General features: G+C 47.0%; 2 protein-coding genes across 3 annotated transcripts in view; both read left to right on the top strand.

Moving 5' to 3' along the window:
* Nucleotides 1-775, top strand: part of ZNF415 (zinc finger protein 415) — a 31,086-nt gene extending 30,311 nt beyond the window's left edge. For both annotated transcript variants that reach the window (XM_011979750.1, XM_011979755.1), the window contains one exon: nt 1-775. In XM_011979750.1, coding sequence (XP_011835140.1) covers nt 1-285 — 285 coding nt within the window. In that variant the 3' untranslated portion in view covers nt 286-775.
* A 5,066-nt stretch (nt 776-5,841) lies between these two features.
* Nucleotides 5,842-21,644, top strand: part of ZNF160 (zinc finger protein 160) — a 48,907-nt gene continuing 33,104 nt past the window's right edge. The window contains exons 1-3 of the mRNA XM_011980194.1: nt 5,842-6,069; nt 17,837-17,921; nt 18,027-18,151. The gene's annotated coding sequence lies outside the window, so the exon portion shown is untranslated. The remainder of the gene's footprint in view (nt 6,070-17,836; nt 17,922-18,026; nt 18,152-21,644) is intronic.

A 21,644-nucleotide genomic window follows, 5' to 3' on the forward strand; every position in this document is an offset into this window, starting at 1 on the left:
CATACTGGAGAGAAACCTTACAAATGTAATGAGTGTGGCAAAGCCTTCAGTGTGCATTCAAGCCTAACTACCCATCAGGTCATCCATACTGGAGAAAAACCTTACAAATGTAATGAATGTGGCAGATCCTTTAGTGTGCGCCCAAACCTCACTAGACATCAGATAATCCATACTGGAAAGAAACCTTACAAATGTAGTGATTGTGGGAAGTCCTTTAGTGTGCGCCCAAACCTCTTTAGACATCAAATTATCCATACTAAGGAGAAACCTTATAAAAGAAATTAGTATGGCAAGGTCTTCAGTCAAAGTTTAAATCTTGTGATCAAAGAATTTATACCAGAGAGAAACCATACAAATATAATAAATGTGGCAAAGTTTTCAGTCACAATTAACTCTTACACAGCATCAGAGAATTTCATTCTCAAGAGAATCCTTACAAGTATGGCAAACCCTTCATCACAAGTTCAAGCATTCATTGATGTCAGAGTCCATGCTAAAGAGAAATCATATAAACCTAAGTATGTGGCAGAGACTTCATTTAGGTCTCATAACTCACTAGATGTCAAAATGTATATACATCTTTTTATATTTTGTGCATGTTGAAGCTATTAACCAAGGATCAAAACTGTAAAACATCCAAGGATTTATGTGAGGAATAATTCAATCTAGTGCTGATAAACTTTTCATATACATTGTAGAACAACTGCAAGTTCAAATGTGTTAAAACTCATACACAACATGATATGTATTAAAGGTTACAGGATGTTTGAAGTCACTGGTTATCTTCAGATTTTAAAATATTTTATTTATTTATTTTAGGTGTCTTGCAAGGCTACTACTTTATATTTTACGATTTATGACTTTCAACCTAAACCTTGAAATCTGTTGGTATGCCTCCTTACCTGCCTTTCATGGCGATGTCTGGGAAAGAATCAGTAAGATGGAAGGGCTCACTGCATTAGATGAGGATCATTTCTATTCAAATTCTTTGAAGAATAAGGACTCTGCCCCAAATTACCAAGCATGGGGGCAGGCAGAGAATAATGCAAAACGATGATATTGATCATCATCCTCATTGTGTTCAGGGTGTTCTCCTGACAGAGGGCACTTTGGGTTACAGGAAAGAGATGACCTACAAATTGACCATGAAACAGAGCAGACCACGACCGGGCGTGGTGGCTCACACCTGTAATCCCAGCACTTTGGGTGGCTGAGGCGGGTGGATCATGGGGTCAGGAGTTCAAGACCAGCCTGGCCAAGATGGTGAAACCCCATCTCTACTAAAAATACAAAAATTAGCCGGGCGTGGTGGTGGGTGCCTGTAATCCCAGCTACTTGGGAGACTGAGGCCTGTCTCTTATACACATCTAGATGTGTATAAGAGACAGGATTACAGGCTTGAGCCACCGCGCCCGGCTTTATTTTTATTTTTTGAGACAGAGTCTTGCGCTGTCACCCACGCTGGAGTACAGTGGCACAATAGCTCATTACAAGCTCTGCCTCCCGGGTTCAAGCGACTCTCCTGCCTCAGCCTCCCGAGTAGCTGGGATTACAGGCACACGCCACCATGTCTGGCTAATTTGTGTATTTTTAGTAGAGACAACGGTTCACCATGTTGGCCAGTCTGGTCTCAAACTCCTTACTTCAGGTTATCTGCCTGCCTTAGTCTCTTGAAGTGCTGGGATTACAGGCGTGAGCCACCGTCCCTGGCCAGCTGTATCACTCTTGGTGACTATTGCACCATATGATTATTTTTCTACATGCCTCTTGTGTGTCAGATAAGACCCAAGGAGTACACCTTGATTTACATGAAGGGAAAGTACAAATATAGTAAGAATATGGATGTAATCCCAGCACTTTGGGAGGCCCATCTCTACTAAAAAATACAAAAAACTAGCCGGGAGAGGTGGCGGGGGCCTGTAGTCCTAGCTACTCGGGAGGCTGAGGCAGGAGAATGGGGTAAACCCGGGAGGCGGAGCTTGCAGTGAGCTGAGATCCGGCCACTGCACTCCAGCCTGGGCGACAGAGCGAGACTCCATCTCCAAAAAAAAGAATATGGAAAATACCGTAAAATGTTTTAAATGTGGGGGATAAGGATATTTTATCCTTAGAGTGTTCAGTGTCATAATTTGAAAAGAATAATTATTGTTTATGACCTTCCTTTTAAAAATTAACATACACAATGTGAATTTTGTTTTGTTTTGGTAGATAAAGTAGAAATTATATATTCACCCTGATAATGTTGTTAGGAATTTTAACTTGTGACCACTTTACAGGAACTGCAATGAACTCCTTCTAAGGTTTAGTTTCAGTATTGACAGTGATAATGCCAAACACTGAAGTGTTTGTTTATATTCTAAGGTTTATTTTCAACTTTAGTAAAATTACTTTGTTATTTTTTATGATTTTTACTAGGCTTCTGTAGTCAACCACCTTGCTGAGGTCGCTCCAGCACTGCTAATTTTGTCTTGTACATTTCCATATATTATAAATGAACTTGGCTTTTTATTTAATCAGCAGTTTTGTTGATGACACCTTAGTACTCATAGTTTTAAATGTGTGATATGTGGAACTGTTGTATCAGGGAATGTCTATTGATTTGTGTGTTTTAGTGTAACATTTCCTTCTCTAGTGCAGAGGGTATGGCTCAGCAGGAGTTTCTCCAAAACCTACACAAACTCCAGAACTTTTTAAACTGTCTTTTTTTCTTTCTTTGGAGACAGACTCTTGGTCTCTTGCCCAGTAGAGTGCAGTGGTGCAATCCTGCTCACTGCAGCCTTAACTTCCTGGGCTCAAGTGATCCTCCCACCCCAGCTTCCCAAGTAGCTGGGACTACAGATGCGCACCACCACACTTGGCTAATTTTTGTATTTTTTGTAGAGACAGGGTTTCACCATGTAGACCACGCTGGTCTCAAACTTGTGAGCTCAAGGGATCTGCCTGCCTCGGTCTCCCAAAGTGCTGGGATTGCAGGTGTGAGCCACCGTGTACAGCTACAAACTTTTCTTTTTTGAGGTTTTTGATTACTAATTCACTATTTATTTATTCATTAATTTGTTCATTCATGGGATGCAGTCTCACTCTGTCACCAGGCTGGAGTGCAGTGGCATGATCTCGGCTCACTGCAACCTCTGCCTCCTGGTTTCAGGCAATTCTTCTGCCTCAGCCTCCTGAATAGCTGGGACTACAGACATGTGCCACCACGCCCAGCTAATTTTTATATTTTTAATAGAGACAGGGTTTTACCATGTTGACCAGGATGGTCTCGATCTCTTGACCTCATGTGATCCGCCCGCCTCAACCTCCCAGAGTGCTGGCATTACAGGCTTGAGCTACCGCACACAGCCTTATTTATTTGTTATTATTTATTTATTTATTTGAGACAGAGTCTCGTTCTGTCAACCAAGCTGGAGTTCAGTGGCACAATCTCGGCTCACTGCAGCCTCTGCCTCCCTGGTTCAAGCAATTCTCCTGCCTCTCAGCCTCCTGAGTAGCTGGGATTACAGGCGTGGACCACCACGCCCAGCTAATTTTTGTATTGTTAGTAGAGACGCGGTTTGGCCATGTTGGCCAGGCTGGTCTCGAACTTCTGACCTCATATCCGCTCACCTCGGCCTCCCAAAGTGCAGGGATTGCAGGCATGAGCCACCATGCCCAACCCTCTGAACCATTATTTGTCAGTGTAATTTGGAACAACTTTTCCTTAACAACACCCCTCCCAAGAGTAGGATTTTTTTTTTGTTGGAAAGAGAGACAGGTTCTCACTCTATTGCCCAGATTGGAGTGCAGTGTCAGGATCACAGCTCACTGCAGCCTCGAACTCCTGGGCTCAAGCAATCTTCCTGAGTAGCCGGGACTATAGGTGTGTGCCACCATGCCCAGATAATTTTTAAAAATTTTCTGTAGAGATGAGAGCCTTACTATGTTGCCCAAACTGGTCTTGAACTCCATGATGAGCCAGGCTCACACCTGTAATCCCAACACTTGGGGAGGTCAAGGCAGGAGGATCAGTTGAGGCTAGAAGTTCAAGACCTGCCTGGGCAACATAGTGAGAATCCACTTCTGCAAAAAGTAAAAAAATTAGTAAAGTGTGGTGGTGCAAACCCATAGTCCCAGCTATTTGGGAGGCTGAGGTAGGAGGATCACTTGAGTTGAAGGCTGCAGTGAGCTATGGTCTTGACACTGCACTCTAGCCTGGGCAACACAGCAAGATGCTCTCTCAAAAAATAAATAGACCGGGCACAGTGGCTCACACCTGTAATCCCAGCACTTTGGGAGGCCAAGGTGTGGGGGATCCCTTGAGTTCAGGAGTTCAAGGCTAGCCTGAGCAACATGGCAAAACCCCATCTCTACAAAAAGTACAAAAATTAACTAGGCGTGGTGACGTGTGCCTGTAGTCTCAGCTACTGGGGAGATTGAGGTGAGAGGACTGCCTGAGCCTGGTAGATGAAAAGTTGCAGTGAACAGAGATGACGTCACTGCACTCCAGTCTGGGTGACAGAGCAAGACTCTCTCCAATAAATAACATAACATAACATAACATAACATAACATAACATAACATAACATAACATAACATAACATAACATTTCCCTGAATAACTGTAGTCATGCCAAATGCTCATCCACAGCCCTATAACTTGTGCTTGTGCTTTCTAGCCTTGTTTACTTCTCCATATATGAAAAAAAAAAAAAATGCTTGTTAGTTTGTGTCTCTTGGACATTTTCAGATCTTGTAGTTGGAACATTCTCTCTATTGCAATAGTCCTTTTGAATAAAATCTTTCCTTTTCTAAGTCTGAATTTGCCATTTACAGTGGTAAATGTCTTAATTGTTCTGAGATAAATTATGTATATTATCTTTTTGTGGCAAAGGGCTTAATATATATTCAGTAGGTGAAAGTGGTTCCTGGGGCCAGGCATGGTGGCTCACGCCTGTAATCCCAGCACTTTGGGAGGCTGAGGCGGGTGAATCACTTGAGGTCAGGAGTTTGAGACCAGCCTGAGCAACATGGTGAAACTTCATCTCTACTAAAGGACGTGGTGGAGGGCGCCTGTAATCCCAGCTACTCGGGAGGCTGAGGCAGGAGAATTACTTGAACCCGGGAGGCCGAGGTTGCAGTGAGCAGAGAGCATGCCACTGCACTCCATCCTGGGCGAGAGAGCGCGACTCCAGCTCAAAAAAAAAAAGTATAGGCGTTTGAGGTTGTCATCTCGTACAGAATAGAAAATAGTGAGTATTTAAAAAGGGCAATGCAATTTATATATATATTTTAAAAGTTATTGCTAATTTCAGGGCTTTTAAGTGACTTAATTTTAATCGCAGAAACTTTCCAGGATGCCATCACCGCTCCGTGTCGACCCACATTCCCAGACTCCTGGGCTGCTTCAGCATCAATAACATTACTGGGTAAACGCGCTAGCAAAAAATGGTTTCAACATAAACCGTTTCCATTCTAAGAGGAAAGCAGTTTGGTTTCCAAAATAACCTACACAACTGTGCCTTTAACTTGAAACCTTTTGAAACACCTACGCCGTTCCACATGACACTACAGACTAAAGGCTCTGGGCGCTGGGCAGTGGGCGTCACACGAAATCGCAGACCCTAGCGTGTCCCGGCCCGGCCCGCCCCACCTCTCCCCCGAGACCCTCCCAGGCGGTCCCTCCCCCCGGTTCCTCCCCGCCCTTCCCCGGTGGCTCCTCCCCGGCCCGCCCCCGGGTCCCTCCCACTCGGCCACTCCCCGCCCCTCCCCGGTGGCTCCTCCTAGTTCCTTCCCTGGGGTCTCTGCCCCGGGTCCTCTGCCCCAGCCCCAGCCCCAGCCCGGCTCTCTCCACGCCCCGCCCTTTTCCGGTTCCGCCCACCTCGGACCCCGCCCCAGGCCACTGGGTCGCTTCCCTCCGCGCAGTTGCCCCCAGACCCGGAAGTGGATCGTGCGGGGCAAGCATCACACCATGGCGTATGAGTGTTCCTCTGTGTAGAGTCAACCTGCGCCTCGCCGTTCCCCGTTCGCACACCCGATGCCTGGGGGTTGCTACGGACTTAACATCTCCGCACCGCACCCTCCACCTCAGGTAAATAGGCCTTGCGGTGTGGGCCCGGAGACGCTTCCTTTTGGGTTAAAGTCGCCCTGAGGCTGGTCCCTGCCCCCGGTCTTTCTGCCTCGGGCCAAGTAAACATGGCCTTTCCCGGTTTTTTAAACGTTTAAGCAGGATTTTCCTGCTTAAAATCCTTTACTGACGCCTTCTCCCGCCCCGCATCGCTTAAAGTCCTCACCGCCTGCCCTGGGCGCCTCCCATCCTCGCCCTCGTCGGCCCCTGGAGCGCAGCGCCGCAGCCCCAGTCCCGGGGAGGCCGCGCCTCTGCTTGATCCTGGAATCCTGCAGATCCCACCCGTGTTCTAAGGCGTCGTCGCCCCCCGCCTCCCTCCTCCTCGTACCGGGCCCTGCTGCTCCCCAGGCCTCCCCTTCGCAGTCACCGCTTCCCTTGAGCCCTTGTTGGGGAGGTGCCCGGGGCCTGTCCTGTGATACCCGTGTTTTTGCCTGCCCAGCTCCACCCCTTGGAAAATGTACTCCTCCGACATGCAGACATCCTACTCCAAACCCTCCAGTGAATGTGTGGCCCCAGGGAATCAGGAGAGAGACAAAGAGCGACTGAGAGGAGATGGAAAAACCAAGAAAGAGAAAAAGAAAAATGAGGGAGACCTATGAACAGATAGCAAAGTGGAGGATGGGTGAGGGATTTGCAAAGAGACAGAGTGAAAGAAGCAGTCAAGAAAGTAGCAGGGGCGGAAAAGCAGTTGGCGAAATGTAGAGAAAAGCTCGATGTCCACAAATGAAGGACCACAAGATAAGGAGACGGACAGCAAAGAAGGAGCCTCCTCAGACAAGAGAGTGAGAGAGAGGCGAAGAGATTGGGAGCCAGGGCAGACAGAGCAGCGTGGTGCTGGGACAGCAGGAGGGGACAGCCGGTGACAAGGCGAGCAGAGGGAGGACTACTACACGGGGAGGCCTCGGTCTGGGAGTGCCAGATAGCGAGGATAAGCGGGTGTAACAGGGAAGAGGGAATTTAACAGGGAGAGCAGAGGAGGCGCAGAGATGGGGTAAGAGGCAGAAATAGTTGGAGACTGGGACGATGAAAAGATTGGAAAGAAAGCGCCACAAGAGTTGAAACAAATTGCAAGAATGGAGTAGAACAGATATAAGGGGGGAAAACAAAGAAGGGAGAAACAGCAGAAGAAAAAAGAGCCACAAAATCAGCAGAATTCTAGGGGGAAAATAAAAGGGGGAAAAGAAGGGCTGGAGAGACAGGGTGAAAGTGAGAGGTACAAAATGGGGGGAGAGGAACACATAGTTACAAAGAGGGGCGCCCTGGGGCCAGATGAGAGGTAAGTTGAGATTGGATATGACAATTTGATTTCTCTATTTATAATGTGTTACATTTAAATTGTAACCTTACTGTTTCAATTCTACATGTAGGGATGAGAATTACAAAGCTCTGTAAAAGGTTTGTGCATTTTATAATTATAGCATCAGAGGCTAGCTTTCATTTGCCCATGCTGTTCAGCCACTGGGCGGTGACTTGCCTCATTCGGTTGTGGGTCTCCCTCTTCCTATTTCCTAGGATGGGGTAGGGTGTGGGGCAGTGAAGAGGGGCAAGGCGTGACTGACTGTCACTGCCTGGTGCCTTGTATTTACCTTTCATCTCACAGTTCATGTTGAAGGTTGAGATAAAGCTTATCTAATTCAGTCTCTTTTTCTATATGTAATTATTGCTGAAGTAAGCTTTTGTGGAATCCTATATTGGCTCATGTCATTCTTTTCTAAATGTGATATATTTTCAATTTTTTCCCTTTGTAGAATTCCATATATAGTTAAATAATATATACATATTAAATAATATATATATATTCAAAATGGTTTCCATTGGAAGTTAATTGTGTTGAGTTCAGATTGAGGTCTGCACGCTTTCTACTCTTTATCACATATTGGGAATACTCTTTGGTAGTCAGTAGGTAATTTTATTCATATTTATTTATTTTTGAGACAGAGTCTCACTCTATCACGCGGGCTGGAGGGCAGTGGCATGATCTCAGCTCACTGCAACCTCTGTCTCCCAGGTTCAAGCAATTCTCCTGCCTCAGCCTCCTGAGTAGCTGGGATTACAGGTGTGCGCCACCATGCCTGGCTAATTTTTTGTATTTTTAGTAGAGACAGGATTTCACCATGTTGGCCAGGCTGCTCTCAACCTCCTGACCTCAAGTGATCCACCTGTCTTGGCCTCCCAAAGTTCTGGGATTACAGGCGTGAGCCACCGTGCCTGGCCCTTATTTATTTATTTATTTTGAGATGGAGTCTTACTCTGTCGCCCAGGCTGGAGTGCACTGGTGTGACCTTGGCTCACTGCCACCTCCACCTCCCAGGTTCAAGCAATTCTCCTGCCTCTGCCTCCCAAGTAGCTGGAATTACAGGCACCTGCCACCACACTTGGCTAATTTTTGTATTTTTAGTAGAGATAGGGTTTCATTATATTGGCCAGGCTGGTCTCGAACTCCTAATCTCAAGTGATCCCTCCCAAAGTGCTGGGATTACAGGCATGAGCCACTGCGCCAGCCATCAGTAGGAATTTTAGATGGTGTCAACGTGTATTTGGTAAAGATATCAATGACTTTTTTTTTTTTTTTAAACCTTAACATGAGAACCTATTAACTAATTTGGTTTTTTTTTTCTTTTGAGACGGAGTCTCACTCCATCGCCATTTTTTGTATTTTTAGCAGAGACAGGATTTCACCATGTTAGCCAGGATGGTCTCAATCTCCTGACCTCGTGATCCACCCGCCTCAGCCTCCCAAGTGCTGGGATTACAGGCATGAGCCACTGTGCCCGGCTAACTAATTTGTTACTAGTCCGTTTTCTTCCCTTATGTCATCTGTTAAAATAGTGACCTGTGAACTACTAAGTGGATGTCCCCCTCAAGTCCCTTTTGTCAGTTCTATTTTCTGTAAATGTGGAAGGATGGGCCGGATTGCCTCAAAACTTTATTCCAGCAGAGCTTATGTGTTCATGAAAAAATTTGCTGAGAGTTCATTTCTACAGCTGACAGTCTTTCACTGTTTTCAACACCAATAGCCATGTTTTCACAGTTCTGTGTTTCATGAGTATGTTGTGTGTTTCTGGAAAAGAGGAATTAAATGTTTGGGATCAGTGTGATAAAGCCGTGAAGGAGAAGTTTCTTTTGCCCAGGTATATGAAAGAAGATCCTGGAATTTTCCAGGGAGGTGTGAGAAAGTCTAGTGTTACCCATTGGCCCTTCGAGGCTGTCGTAGAGTCAGATACATCTTTTAATTCAACTTCGATGACTTGGTGAAACGTCTCCCCCTCTAGCCCTCAGTAAACCCACCTGCAACATGAAGGTGAGAGGCTCAGTAATATTCCTCAGTCTGAGCAACACTGACCCCCTTAATGGTTGGCAAAATTGGGTGTCCATCTGTGTTTTGCAGTTCTTCTAGGAAGTGGGGAGTGCCCACTGCAATTAAAAATTTAAATGGGACTCAGTCCTTTAAAATTTAAAACAAAACAAAACTAAAACCACAAGGATGGAAGCCAGGGTATAGACTCAGAGTCAGACCATCTTCAGAGGCCTTTCTCTGCATTAGAGTTATGGCTAAATCTAAAATAGTCATGTCAGTCCCTGGCAGGGAACCCTCTACTGGCTTCCCGTGTTCCCCAGGACAAAAGCCCAGCTCCTCACTGTGGCTCCACAGCCCTGTGTCCAGGGCCCCTGCCAGTGTCCAGCCTCCTCCTGGGAGCTTGCCCTCATCTGACTCCCTCTGCCCCAGTCACATTTGCTTTTCTCTTTTCCCAGATATCAAAACCTTTCCTGTCTCGGTGTTTGCCCCTCCTCTTACCCTATGTCCCCAAATCATCACAGCTCTGTCCCTTTCTTCTCCTTTGGGTCTAGCCTCAGAGCTGTCTCCTGCCCCCTTGCATCCCCATCTGAAGTTTTCTCTGCATCACTGTCTATCATGTTACTCAGGTTTCACTGTCTCTGCATCCATCACCACATCGGACACTTTTCTGCGTGGATTATTTTGAGTGTTTTGTGTCTCCCTCCGTTGGAGGACGCAGTCTCCATCTTGGCCACAGGAGGACTCTAGCACCTCCGGGGTGGTAATTCAGATGCTGGGGCTGGGGTCGGGCTGAGGAGTCCTCAGGGAAGACCAAAAGGATAGGGCAGGTAGTGAGGATGGTCCCATATTCTGGAGATTTCACCTGTAATTGGTCTAAACCTCCTGTGGCTATTTATTCCAGTCTATATAAGAGCAGAAGGCATGGCCGGGCGCGGTGGCTCACGCCTGTAATCCCAGCACTTTGAGAGGCTGAGGTGGGTGGATCACTAAGTCAAGAGATCGAGACCGTCCTGGCTAACACGGTGAAACCCTGTCTCTAGTAAAAATACAAAAACTTAGCCAGGCGAGGTGGCGGACGCCTGCAGTCCCAGCTACTCGGGAGGCTGAGGCAGGAGAATGGCGTGAACCCGGGAGGCAGAGGTTGCAGTGAGCCGAGATCACGCTACTGCATTCCAGCCTAGGTGACAGAGCAAGACTCTGTCTCAAAAAAAAAAAAAAAGAAAAAAAAAGAAAAAGAGCAGAAGGCCTCACTGAGGCCTGAAAAGCCCTCGCAGACCCTGTGTCTTCAGCCAGTGTCGAGGCGTCCCTACTGCCTTACTCCAGCTCCCGGGTCTCCCACACTCTGCACATCACCAGGGCCCAGTGGCCATCCTGGGCAGGGGCTTTGCCTTCCAGCAGGTGATGTCCTCAGAGTCAGGGGTCCTGGATTCCCTTCAGGAAGGGCAGCGAGAAGTTCAGAAGCTAAATGGGCCATGAAGAAGCCACTCCCTAAACAGCAGGGGAATTTTGCAGGTGACTGTGAGTAGAGAGACAACGGGACAATGGCAGCCTCCCTCATGAGATCTGGGACCTCTCTTTTCTTGGACATCCTCCATCAGCTCAGTCCGGCTGATCTTCACCTGCCTTTAAACTGGACTCCATGGTGTCCCCAAATCGCTGGCAACTCCTTCCAGCAGGGCCAACTTCTAGAATCTACACTCGAGGCCCACTGTCCTGCAAATAGCCGTTGGTGTCCATTCCTGCCACATCGCTTGTGTCCAGAGGCCCTTCCATCCAGTGTGCTCCTCAGGCTGGAAGAGAAGTAGAAAAATGGGGCAAGTGAAGAAGTACTTAGAGGTGTCAAGTGAGGCATGGAAGCGAGGCTGAGCCTCTGGAGGAGCTGGATGAATGCCGCATGCACCCGGCCCATGCGTGGCTGCGGGCTCACGGGGTGTGTGGCACACTTGGAAAGAAGTCTTAGGTCTGGCTAAGTGGATTTTGGGGTGGTTGTGGGGCTGCAGGATCATTTTGTAACGCCCTGATGTCTCAGCTCAGGTTACCTGGGAAACAGATGCTGACACAGAGATTTGCACCAGGAGTTTAATTGGGAAACTCATCACAGTGAAGAGGACTGAAGGCCGTGGCCTCATGCAGAGAAACATCCTGAAGTGTACTTAGAACCAGGGCCGAAGCTGAGCCCCTAGGGAGCTTCAGCCGCAGGAGGATGGGTACCTTGGCCTGGGTGTGGATCCCGGAGCTGCTCCACCGCATCCGCTCCCCAGGGTGATTTCTGCGGAGGCTTTGGGAAGTGCAGAAACCCTCCTGAAACCCATAGAGGAAAGATAGGAGGAATCGCAGATGATTTTCTGGGTTGCCTTTGGCATTCGGGGTATTTCCAGTTGCAAGTCAATAGACTTTCAGTTGCGTTTCTGAGGATGAAATGATCATTTGGAGTGTTTCCTTTTATGGTGCTGGAGTCGAATTGGGGCATTGCATGATGAGAGACATCTCTGTTTTATTGGTAGGTTTTAGTGGTATTTCCATGTGGAGTGGAGTCACTATGAGTAGAAATACGTTTTCCTGGGTCAGCGAGTCCCTGGGGTGTTTGTGTATATTATTCCATGAGTGTCTGGGGCTTGTGAGATTTCATAACAGGGCTTCTGGATCTTTATGAAGTATCTGGGGAATGTGGGATCTTTATGAAGTATATGAGGAGTGTGGGAGTTTATAAGCATGTCTGGGTCCAGAAGGGCAATGCAGGGCCTAAGAATCAGGCGCAGATGGCCTTCATTAGGGAGGGTTTGTTGTGGGGGCATCTATGGGTGCGACTCAAGAGGGAGTGATTGTCAGGGTCCCAGAGCAGGGGAAAGATTTCTCCAAGAATCAGGGCGAAACAGCACACTGAGCTGCAGCCCGCAGGCTTCCACTGGGACTGTCCTTGGGAAGATAGAGCTGCCACATTCTTGCTGCCAGGCCAGTGGCCTCTCCCTGTTTATTCCAAGATCACAGAGTCACAGGGCAGCTGGGGAGCTGAGGGGCAAGGTCCTTGAGACCGACTGTGGAACACAGATCTTTCTCCAGTGCAGAGGGGCCACGGGGCCCTGGGAAGGGAGTTGGAGGATTACAGCCCTGGTCATGGCAGGGAGAGTCAGGAACCGGAGGGAGGAAGAGCTGTGTTCATCCCCACAGGGTGCCCCTCTGCTCAGGAATTTGTGCAACAGAATGGGGTGAGCTAACGGGGTCACATTTAGGGAAAGGAGTCTTTCTGTCCGCCCAACACACATCTCAGCCTATGCACACACTTCTCCCTTTCCCCACTGTCCTCTCCAAGAGGGGAAACTAATGCTTCCCCAGGCGGGTGACTGAGGAAGAGGAGGGGTTGGTCTGTTTGTGTCTCTCCTTTCTCCCCTCCCTCAAGTCTTCTGCCTGCCTTTCTGCTGCTCTGTTCAGACTCTCACTTCCTGCATGTCTACGGTCAGTTTGTCCCACACGAGACCCAAGGATTTGGGTGGGAATAATATTCAAGCCAACATCATTGGCAAGTGAGAAATCTTAGACCCCAGGACCTTTTTTCTGTGTAGGGGTCTGGGCACAGAGAGGTCTCTCTTCTTTTTGCAGAGTTTAGGGTCTTTTATTGGCCAAGTGGGTCTGCTCAGCCTCAGACAACGATCCCATAGTCAGCCAGATGTGTTTCGGGGTGAACTTACGCTTGCCCTTCCACCTGTTGGGCAAGCAGAGTGTCTCCATGAAGGGTCCTTGGCTCTGCCCCTCAGCTGGTCCTGCTCAGCTCTCTTCTCACAATAAAGACCACCCCAAGGACAAACAAGTCCCCTGCATACATCCGTCTCCCATAAAAATGGCCTAATATTCATTCATTCATTCATTCATTCATTCATTCATTCATTTTGAGACGGAGTCTCGTTCTGTCTCCCAGGCTGGAGTGCAGTGGTGCGATGTCAGCTGACTGCAACCTCTGTCTCCCGGGTTCAAGCAGTTCTCCTGCCTCAGCCTCCCGAGTAGCTGGGTCTACAGACATGAGCCACCACTCCTGGGTAATTTTTTTGTATTTTTAGTAGAGATGGAGTTTCACCATGTTGGTCAGGCTGGTCTTGAACTCCTGACTTCGTATGATCCGCCCACCTCAGCATCCCAAAGTGCTGGGATTACAAGCATAAGTCACCGCGCCTGGCGATATGTCATTTATTTTTAATTATTTACTTATTATTTAATTTTTACTACACCCCCATTTTAGCAATACTAATATTTCATTTAATGTTGCTATTGTTATTTAGTGTTATTGAGACAGAGGCTTTGTCTGTGTTAGACACTGATCTCGTGTAACGGGATTCTTTTATAATTGTGCTTAGGATTCCACGGGAGACGAGTGAATAAACGACTGAACAGGGTGCATAAACAGACAATTTATATATTCACTAGATTAAGGCATTTTGTATTCCTCATCCGTTATGCAAAGCAAACACTAGATACTGTGGAGTCATCTCTCATGAGAACAAACCAGCAGACAGCTGGGAAGCACACCAGCCATCAACTGGGAGTATTAAAAAGAGCAATCCAGTCTCCAAATCAAGCAGAGGGTTCAAATCATAGAAAAGTTGCAGAGCCACCAGGTCTCAGAGTTTCCCATGGGAACCCTGGGACTCGCTACCAATCCCGTGGGCGCGCCTGGAGATTTTAACGTCTGGTGGGATGGTGGATTCCAAGTGTGGCTGGACGGGGCTGGAGTGCCCTGAAAGGCAGGTTTGAATGCTCTCCTGCAGGTGAGAAAACTGGAAACGGATTCTGGGTGGGGGCTGTGGCCAGCGAGGGGCGGGTCTTGGATAGTGGTGAGAGGCCAGGTAGGGAGGGTGAGGTGGGGTCTGGGCAATGGGAAAGGGGTGGAAGAGGGTCGGGTGGGATGGTGGAAATGCTGTGGGGCGGGGCCTGGGCCGTGGGGAGGAGGCTGGGTGGGAGGGTGGAAGGTGCCGTGGGGGCGGGGCCTGGGCATTGGGAAGGGGTGGGGTGGGAAGGGTAGAAGCCACCGTGGGGGCGGGACCTGGACAGTGGCAAGGGACCAGGGTGGGCAGGGTGGAAGCCACCGTGGGATGGGGTCTGGGCAGTGGGAAAGGGGTGGAAGAGGGTCGGGTGGGAGGGTGGAACTACTGTGGGTGCGGGGCCTGGATAGTGGGGAGGGGGCGGGGTGAGAACGGTGGAAGCCGCCCTGGGGTGGGGTCTGGGCAATGGGAAAGGGGTGGAAGAGGGCGGGATGGGAGGGTGGAAGCTGCTATGGTGCGGTCTAGGCTGTGGGAACCCGGCAGGGCCAGGAAAGCAGCGGGTCTGGGCTCTCTACTCCTCTGGGCCCCAGGTCATTTTCTCTCCACTAGGACTGGATCATCAGCATTGCACTGCTAAAAGAAAATTTCAGCTAATTAAAATTAGGCGGGGATGCTTCCGGCTTATTTTCAGTTAATAAGTAGGGATGCTTCCGGCTTATTTTCAGTTCAGGGATGCTTCCTGCTTATTTTCAGTTAATACAGCATTTCAAACAATTTAAGGCAAAAGAACAGAATTGTACTGGGTCGCTTAATTGAAGGCTAAGGTTTATTTACTCTTACATTGAAAATGATTTAAGTGAAAAACTCGTTTTGTTTGCAGGTGGAGACAGGCATCCTACCTTTAAGAGGATCACAACTCATTTTAGCTCAAGGTACCAGGAGGGGTGCAGGGGCATCAGCGGATGGTCCCTGTGGGGCCGTGGTTTCACCCTGGAACTGGCAGTTAGACCTGCTTAATTAATCCAGGACCTGATTTGTCTGTTTAGAGGATGAAACGAAGGTGAAATTTCTACTTGTGCTGTGTTCGGTTTCATGGTGACAACAATTAGAACATCATTTCCGTTTCTGGATGGAAGAGAGAAACTCTGGGCTTAGGTCCAGGGACATTTCAAGGGCCCTGGACCAGGGTGTGTGGAGGAAGGGTGTCTGGTAATTTAGGTCGCCAACCATTCCCTTAAACATAAAGAATACTTAAAATAGAGGAATTATAGGGGAAATCTCAGAGATAAATTTCTGGGTTACCTTTGGTATCTTGGAGTATTCTGTGTTGTAGATCAAGAAGCTTTCAGATGCATTTTGGAAGATAAAATGATAGTTTGGCGTGTTACCTTGTATGATATCGGGGTCTCATTGGAGCATGTGCATCACTAATGCCTTGTTTCCTTATATTTCAGTTGTTGATCTGTTACACAATTGTAAGGGATTTTAGATGTATATGGCTTTGAAATAAACTTGGTGCATCTCATTTTTTCAATTAGCTGAAATTTTCTTTTAGCAGTTAATGATGTATCTTATGTGTGACAGGAATAGTCAGTACACCCACAGTGAAGATTGAGTGCCCTGCAAAGCTTTTTTCTTTTGTTTTTTGTGTTTTGAGACAGGCTCTGTCGCCCAGGCTGGAGTGGCGTGATCATAGCTCACTGTAATCTCAAACTCACTTCAGCCTCCTGAATAGCTGGGACTATAGACATGCACGACCACACCTGGATAATTTCTAAATTTTTTTGTATAGATGGGGTCTTACTATGTTGCCCAGGCTGGATTCAGTGCCTCTCAAAGGCCAAGGTACCAGGGCAAGTTTAAAGTTTGTTATATTCCAATCTTCAAATATATGTGTATTCATTATTTTTGAGTTTCACTTGTTATGTGTTGACAATGTAGAAGCTGATTTTGACCCTGTAATCCTAGCAAATAGCAAAGGTTGAGCCTCCCCCACCATTCTTTCTTCATTTTTTTTTTTTTTTTTGAAGTGAAGTCTTGCACTATCACTCAGGCTGGAGTGCAGTGGCACGATCTCGGCTCGCTGCAACCTCCGCCTCCTGGGTTCAAGTGATTCTCCTGCCTCAGCCTCCCTAGTAGCTGGGATAACAGGCGCTGCCACTGTACCTGGCTAATTTTTGTAGTATGTTTCACCATGTTGGCCACGCTTGTCTTGAACCCTGACCTCAAGTGATCCACCTGCCTTAACCTCCCAAAGTGAAGTGCTGGGATTACAGGCGTGAACCACCATGCCCAGCCGGAAATATCCTTTTTCAGTCTCTTGTGAATATGTTGATTTTGCTTCAATGAAAATTTTATAAGCATTTAAACTCTGCATATAGAAAATGGATTCATGGCTTTCACCTATAATCAGATTCACCCCTACTATTCTCAGTTTAATGAAAAGATCCAAAATCAAATCATTTCTTTGCTTGGAATCATGGAAGTCCATGCTGAAACTGCTTTCTTGGCAACACAGGTACTTAGCAATATTGCATAACACAGAGCAGTCTACCTTGCAAAAGTCCCCAAATCCCAGGCACCATATCTTTTGAAACTGTGTAGATACAGTTGTTAAATATGCTATTTTTCCTATCTAAACAATTGTATTTTCAATTAATCACCACTTTTCCATTGATGAAATCTTCCACATGTAGGGAGGTGAGAGGCAAACATACTTCAAAGTAGAGGTAAATTCACAGATGTTGACATAAAATTCTTGCTAGTAGATACGATGCCATTTAATATTTGATCATCTAGTTTTACTTTGTATAGGGTTCATATGAAGGAGAATATCCAGCGGGGCATGGTAACTCATACCTGTAATTCCAGCACTCTGGGAGGCCAAGGCAGATAGATCACTTGAGGTCAGGAGTTTGAGACCACCCTGGCCAATGTGAAACCCCGTCTCTACTAAAAATAAAAAAAAAATTAGCTGGGTGTAGTGGCATGTGCCTGTAATCCTGGTTATTTGGGAGGCTGAGACAGGAGAACTGCTTGAACCCAGGAGGCGGAGGTTGCAATGAGCCAAGATTGCGCCATTGCACTCCAGCCTGGGCGACAGAGAGACTTTGTCTCAAAAAAAAAAAAAGAAGTAGCCTATCAAATACGCTTAAAATCTTGCAAAATTAATTACCCTTGAGGTGAATATAAATGCAGATGTTTTCTGAAGACGATTTTACAGGCTTTTTTTGTACAACAGATTAAAATAAGTACTTAGAAAACAATTTTTATTTAAAAATTGTAATCTATGTTTTTTTGTTTCTCTTCTGTTTTTTCAAGTACTTTCAGAATGCATGTAAAGTGAATTTCAAATTACACTATATGTAGAAATTATTGACATAAGCATATTATGATGACAAAGTTTGTCTCAAAGGTATTTGAGGCTGTGTCATCTCAAGAGTGGAATGGGATAAAGGAAGAACAATGGAATTTGTTGCTATTTGTAAAAAGTTACTGCTTTTTAAAAAGCAAGTTATTGACCTAACTAATCACAGGCCTTAGCCCTGCTCCAGAGCCAAGGTTGACACTGTCCTTCCTGGGTGGGTGGGTAATAGAAATGGAAAGGAGGTTCTGCTGGTCAGCATGAAATTGTACACTCCCTGCTAAGCTCAAGTTTTGCATTTCATGTTCTGTATTGCAGAAACATCCCTGGATCCGAACACTGCCCCCTCGACGACCTAGAGAGATCCTAGCTCCCAGCCCACTGAGTGGCTTCAGCCTCGCTGGTAGGGCTCTCCTCCAAAGCTCTGGAAACAGACTCCTTGGAGCAAGACAAAGGGAAGCGCAGGTGTTGCTGCCTTTCCCCAAGCCCTCCCCTCTTCATCCCTCAGGCTCCTCCCAACTGCTGGCCCCTCTGCATGAGGCGCCCACCCAGGCCCCGCCTGCAGGGAACCCAGCTCTTCTTACAGATTCCTGCAGCCTCTAGAAGCTGCTACTTGGAGTGAAGGCCTCACACGTGAGTTTCCCTCTGTTTAGGTTAAACTTGGGCTCCCCAGGCTCCTGCACATCCAGACTTGATTTCCAGGAGTCCTCAGAGACATGCATACACATGTGTATATATAAATTAAGATAGGGTCTGGCTCTGTAGCCCAGACTGGGGTACTGTGGCGTGATTGTAGTTCACTGCAGCCTGGACCTCCTGGGCTCAAGTGATCCTCCCATCTCAGCCTCCTGAGTAGCTGGGACTGCCGGTGTGTACCACCACGTTTAAATAATTTTTAAAATATATATATTTAGTAGAGAGGGGGTCTCACTGTGTTGCCTGAGCTGGTCTCGAACTCCTGTGCTCAAGTGATCCTCCCGCTTCGACTGGAATTACAGCCCACAAAGTGCTGGGATTACAGACGTGAGCCATCACTCTGGGTCCTATAGACCTTAATATCCCCTCATGGCTCTCTTATCCCCAAGTAAATTCAGAGATGTTCATGAGAGGTCAGGGGTCACTTCCCATTGAACCACACAGGCTGGTCCTGCTTGCAGTATTTCTGCCTTCAGGCCATGTAGACACCTTTCACGCCATTTCCTGCTTAAAACTCTTTACTCACTTCCCACCCTGTGCCTTGTAAAGTCCTCACCCGCGAGGTGCATTCACCCTTTGGATCCCCTAAGACTCACCCTTCATTGTATCTGCACCGCAGCACCGCAGCTCCAGTGCAAGAGTCCTCGCCCTGGTCCTGGGATTCCGCAGATCCACCCCTCCTCTGAGACACCTGCCCATCTTGCTCTCATTGAGCGTTGCCCTCTGCCCCGCAGGCCTCCCCCTCATAAGCATGGCTTCCTCTGACCCAGCGTTGAAGGAGGTGACTCGGGCCTGTCTGTTCACATCCAATGTTCTTTTGTCCAGATTCCACTCCACTAGAACATGTGCTTTCAGTAGGTGGGCATCTTATTCCATCCCCTTCCCTGTAAATATGTGGCCAAAGGGGATCAGGAGAGAGACGGGATCAGGAGAAAGAGAGAGGAAATAGAAAAACTGAGAAGGAGTGAAAAGGATGGGTGAGAACCATGAACAGATGGCAACGCAGAGGATGGGTGGGGAATTTGCAGACAGACACAGAGTGAAAGACAAAGCTGAGAACGTGTGGGGCAGGGAGCAACTGGAGAAATGTAGAGAAAAGCTGCGTCTCCAGAGAGATGAAGACAGCAAGATAGGGAGAGGGGCAGAAAGGGGGAGGCTCCTCAGACAGAGTGGGGGACAGGAGGAGGGATTTGGAGCCAGGGCAGACAGCAGTGTGGTGCTGGGACAGCAAGACGGGACAGCTGGTGACAAGGAGAGCATAGGGAGAACCACAGCATGGGGAGGCTTGGGATCTGGGGGTGCCAGAGAATGGGGACAAGGGGTGTAACAGGGAAGAGGGGATTTAATAGGGGGAGCAGACGGGGAGCACACATGAGGGAAGAAAGAGGCAGAAATATGTGGAGATTGGGACTGGGACAATGAAAAGATTGGGCAGAGAGGAATAAGAGGTGGAAGAAGGTGTAGGAATGGAGCAGAACAGACGGAAGAGAAGGAAAGGAGGGAAGAAGGGGAGAAAGAGCAGGAGAGGAGAGGGGCTCAAAATGAGGAGCAGAAACCTGGGAGGAAACAGAGAAAAAGCCAGAGAGAGAAGTGAGGATGAGATATGTACAGAATGAGAGGGAAACACACAGGAAGGAAGAAGGAGGGGACCTTGGCTCAGGTGAGTGGTGAGTTGATTGAATATGGGTAACTTAGTTGTGACATGTTGATTTCTGTCTTTATAATCGAACAGGTTTTAAATATGCTTAAAATACACAGATAAAGATGAGAATTGCAAAACTCTTGTCTATAAGGCTATGCATTTCATAATTATGGCATCAGAGGTTAGCTTCCACTTATAACCTTTTCAGCCAGAGGGCAGTGACTTGACTTATTTGTGGGCCACCCTTTTCCTCCCTTTCCCTGGGATGGGATTGGGTAGAGGCGAGAACATGAGTTAATGTAATACTGATTACATAATATTTAGTATTATATGGTGCTGATTATAGTCAATATAATAGTGTACAGTCAATATAATAGTGAACACGCAACACAGAAAACTCATCACCAAAATGTGGAGGAACTTCTTCCCACCAGCAATGCATTTTCCATCCTACAGTAACTGGGTGACCTTATAGTTCAACTCAATTCTGACACTGTCCAACTAGAATTAGGATCAGATGCTGTTTACTGGTTGGTCAGTTCCACAGGGCTGCCCCCACTTCAAATGCCAGTCACAAGTCACAGGTTGGGACCTGAATTTCTGGGCGACCAAAAGTAAATTGGGGATTCACTTGACTCCCCTCCTCAGGTTGTAGTAATCTGCCACAGTCATTCACTGAACTCAGGAAAACACTTGGTTTACTCATTTGTTATAAAGTATGTTGCAAAGGACACAGATGAACAGCCAGATGGAAAAGCTGTGCTGGCTAGTTATTCAAACCCAAGGAAAGTGTTAGGGAAGCACATCGATCAGGTCAGTCAGAGCGTACAGCATATGAAGAGAGGGCAGCCTTGTGCGACTGAGCTCTCAAGCTGGGTGTCTGATTCTATTTTGTAGACAGTGTCAGAATTGAGGAAAACGGCAGGACTCCCTACCTGGGACTCCCTACCTGGGAGTCCACTGGAAAACCTGCCATTGTGGGGAAAATGACACACATTTTGGTGACTAGAGGTGAAACGTTGTGTGTTGAGTGTCAGAGTAGTATGAACAATTTTTTTCCTCTCTGAACAGATCTCCAATGTGTAATAAAGCCTTTTTTTCTTCTACTTTTCCATCTTTAAGACAAAAAAATACTCTCAACTACATTTCCCTCTGTAATAAGTACCTATTTATGCTCTATTTAAGAGCATAATATACTAAAAACTAGTTTTACTTTGTCTTCAATTCTTTATTTATTTATTTTTTAATAAAAATATAGAGACAGGATCTTGCTGTGTTGGCCAGGCTGGTCTCAAACTCCTGGGCTCAAGTAGTCTTTCTACCTCAGCCTCCCATAGTACTGGGATTACAAGCGTGAGCCATGTGCAGCCACTTTGTCTCCATTTCTTGCTTAAACCTTTGAATTACTGCTTGAATCTAGCTTTCACATCCAGCATTCCACTGATTCTTCCTTTTTCAGTCATCAGTGACCTCCCCATTCCTAAATGGCATTATTCATGTCCTGTCCTCATCTTTTTCTTCCTATCGGTAGCATGTAGCACAGCCAATCACTTCCTCTTCTGTTGTCTTGGCTTTTATGACACCCCGTTAACCTTTACATTTCTATTCAATCTTCTTGCCACTCTGATCACTTTCTGCTTTCCTCTTCTCTTCTGGTGTCTCCAGAACTTTCTGTTCTCTGAATGTGTGAGTGCTCATGGCTCAGTCCCTACACCTCTTCTTGTCTCCTTCCACACCCACTGCCTTTCCTTACTGTCTCATCTCATGGCTTTATGTCCCACCTATTAA

Source organism: Mandrillus leucophaeus, unplaced genomic scaffold (genome assembly GCF_000951045.1).
Source record: "Mandrillus leucophaeus isolate KB7577 unplaced genomic scaffold, Mleu.le_1.0 Scaffold104, whole genome shotgun sequence".
Lineage (NCBI taxonomy): Eukaryota > Metazoa > Chordata > Mammalia > Primates > Cercopithecidae > Mandrillus > Mandrillus leucophaeus.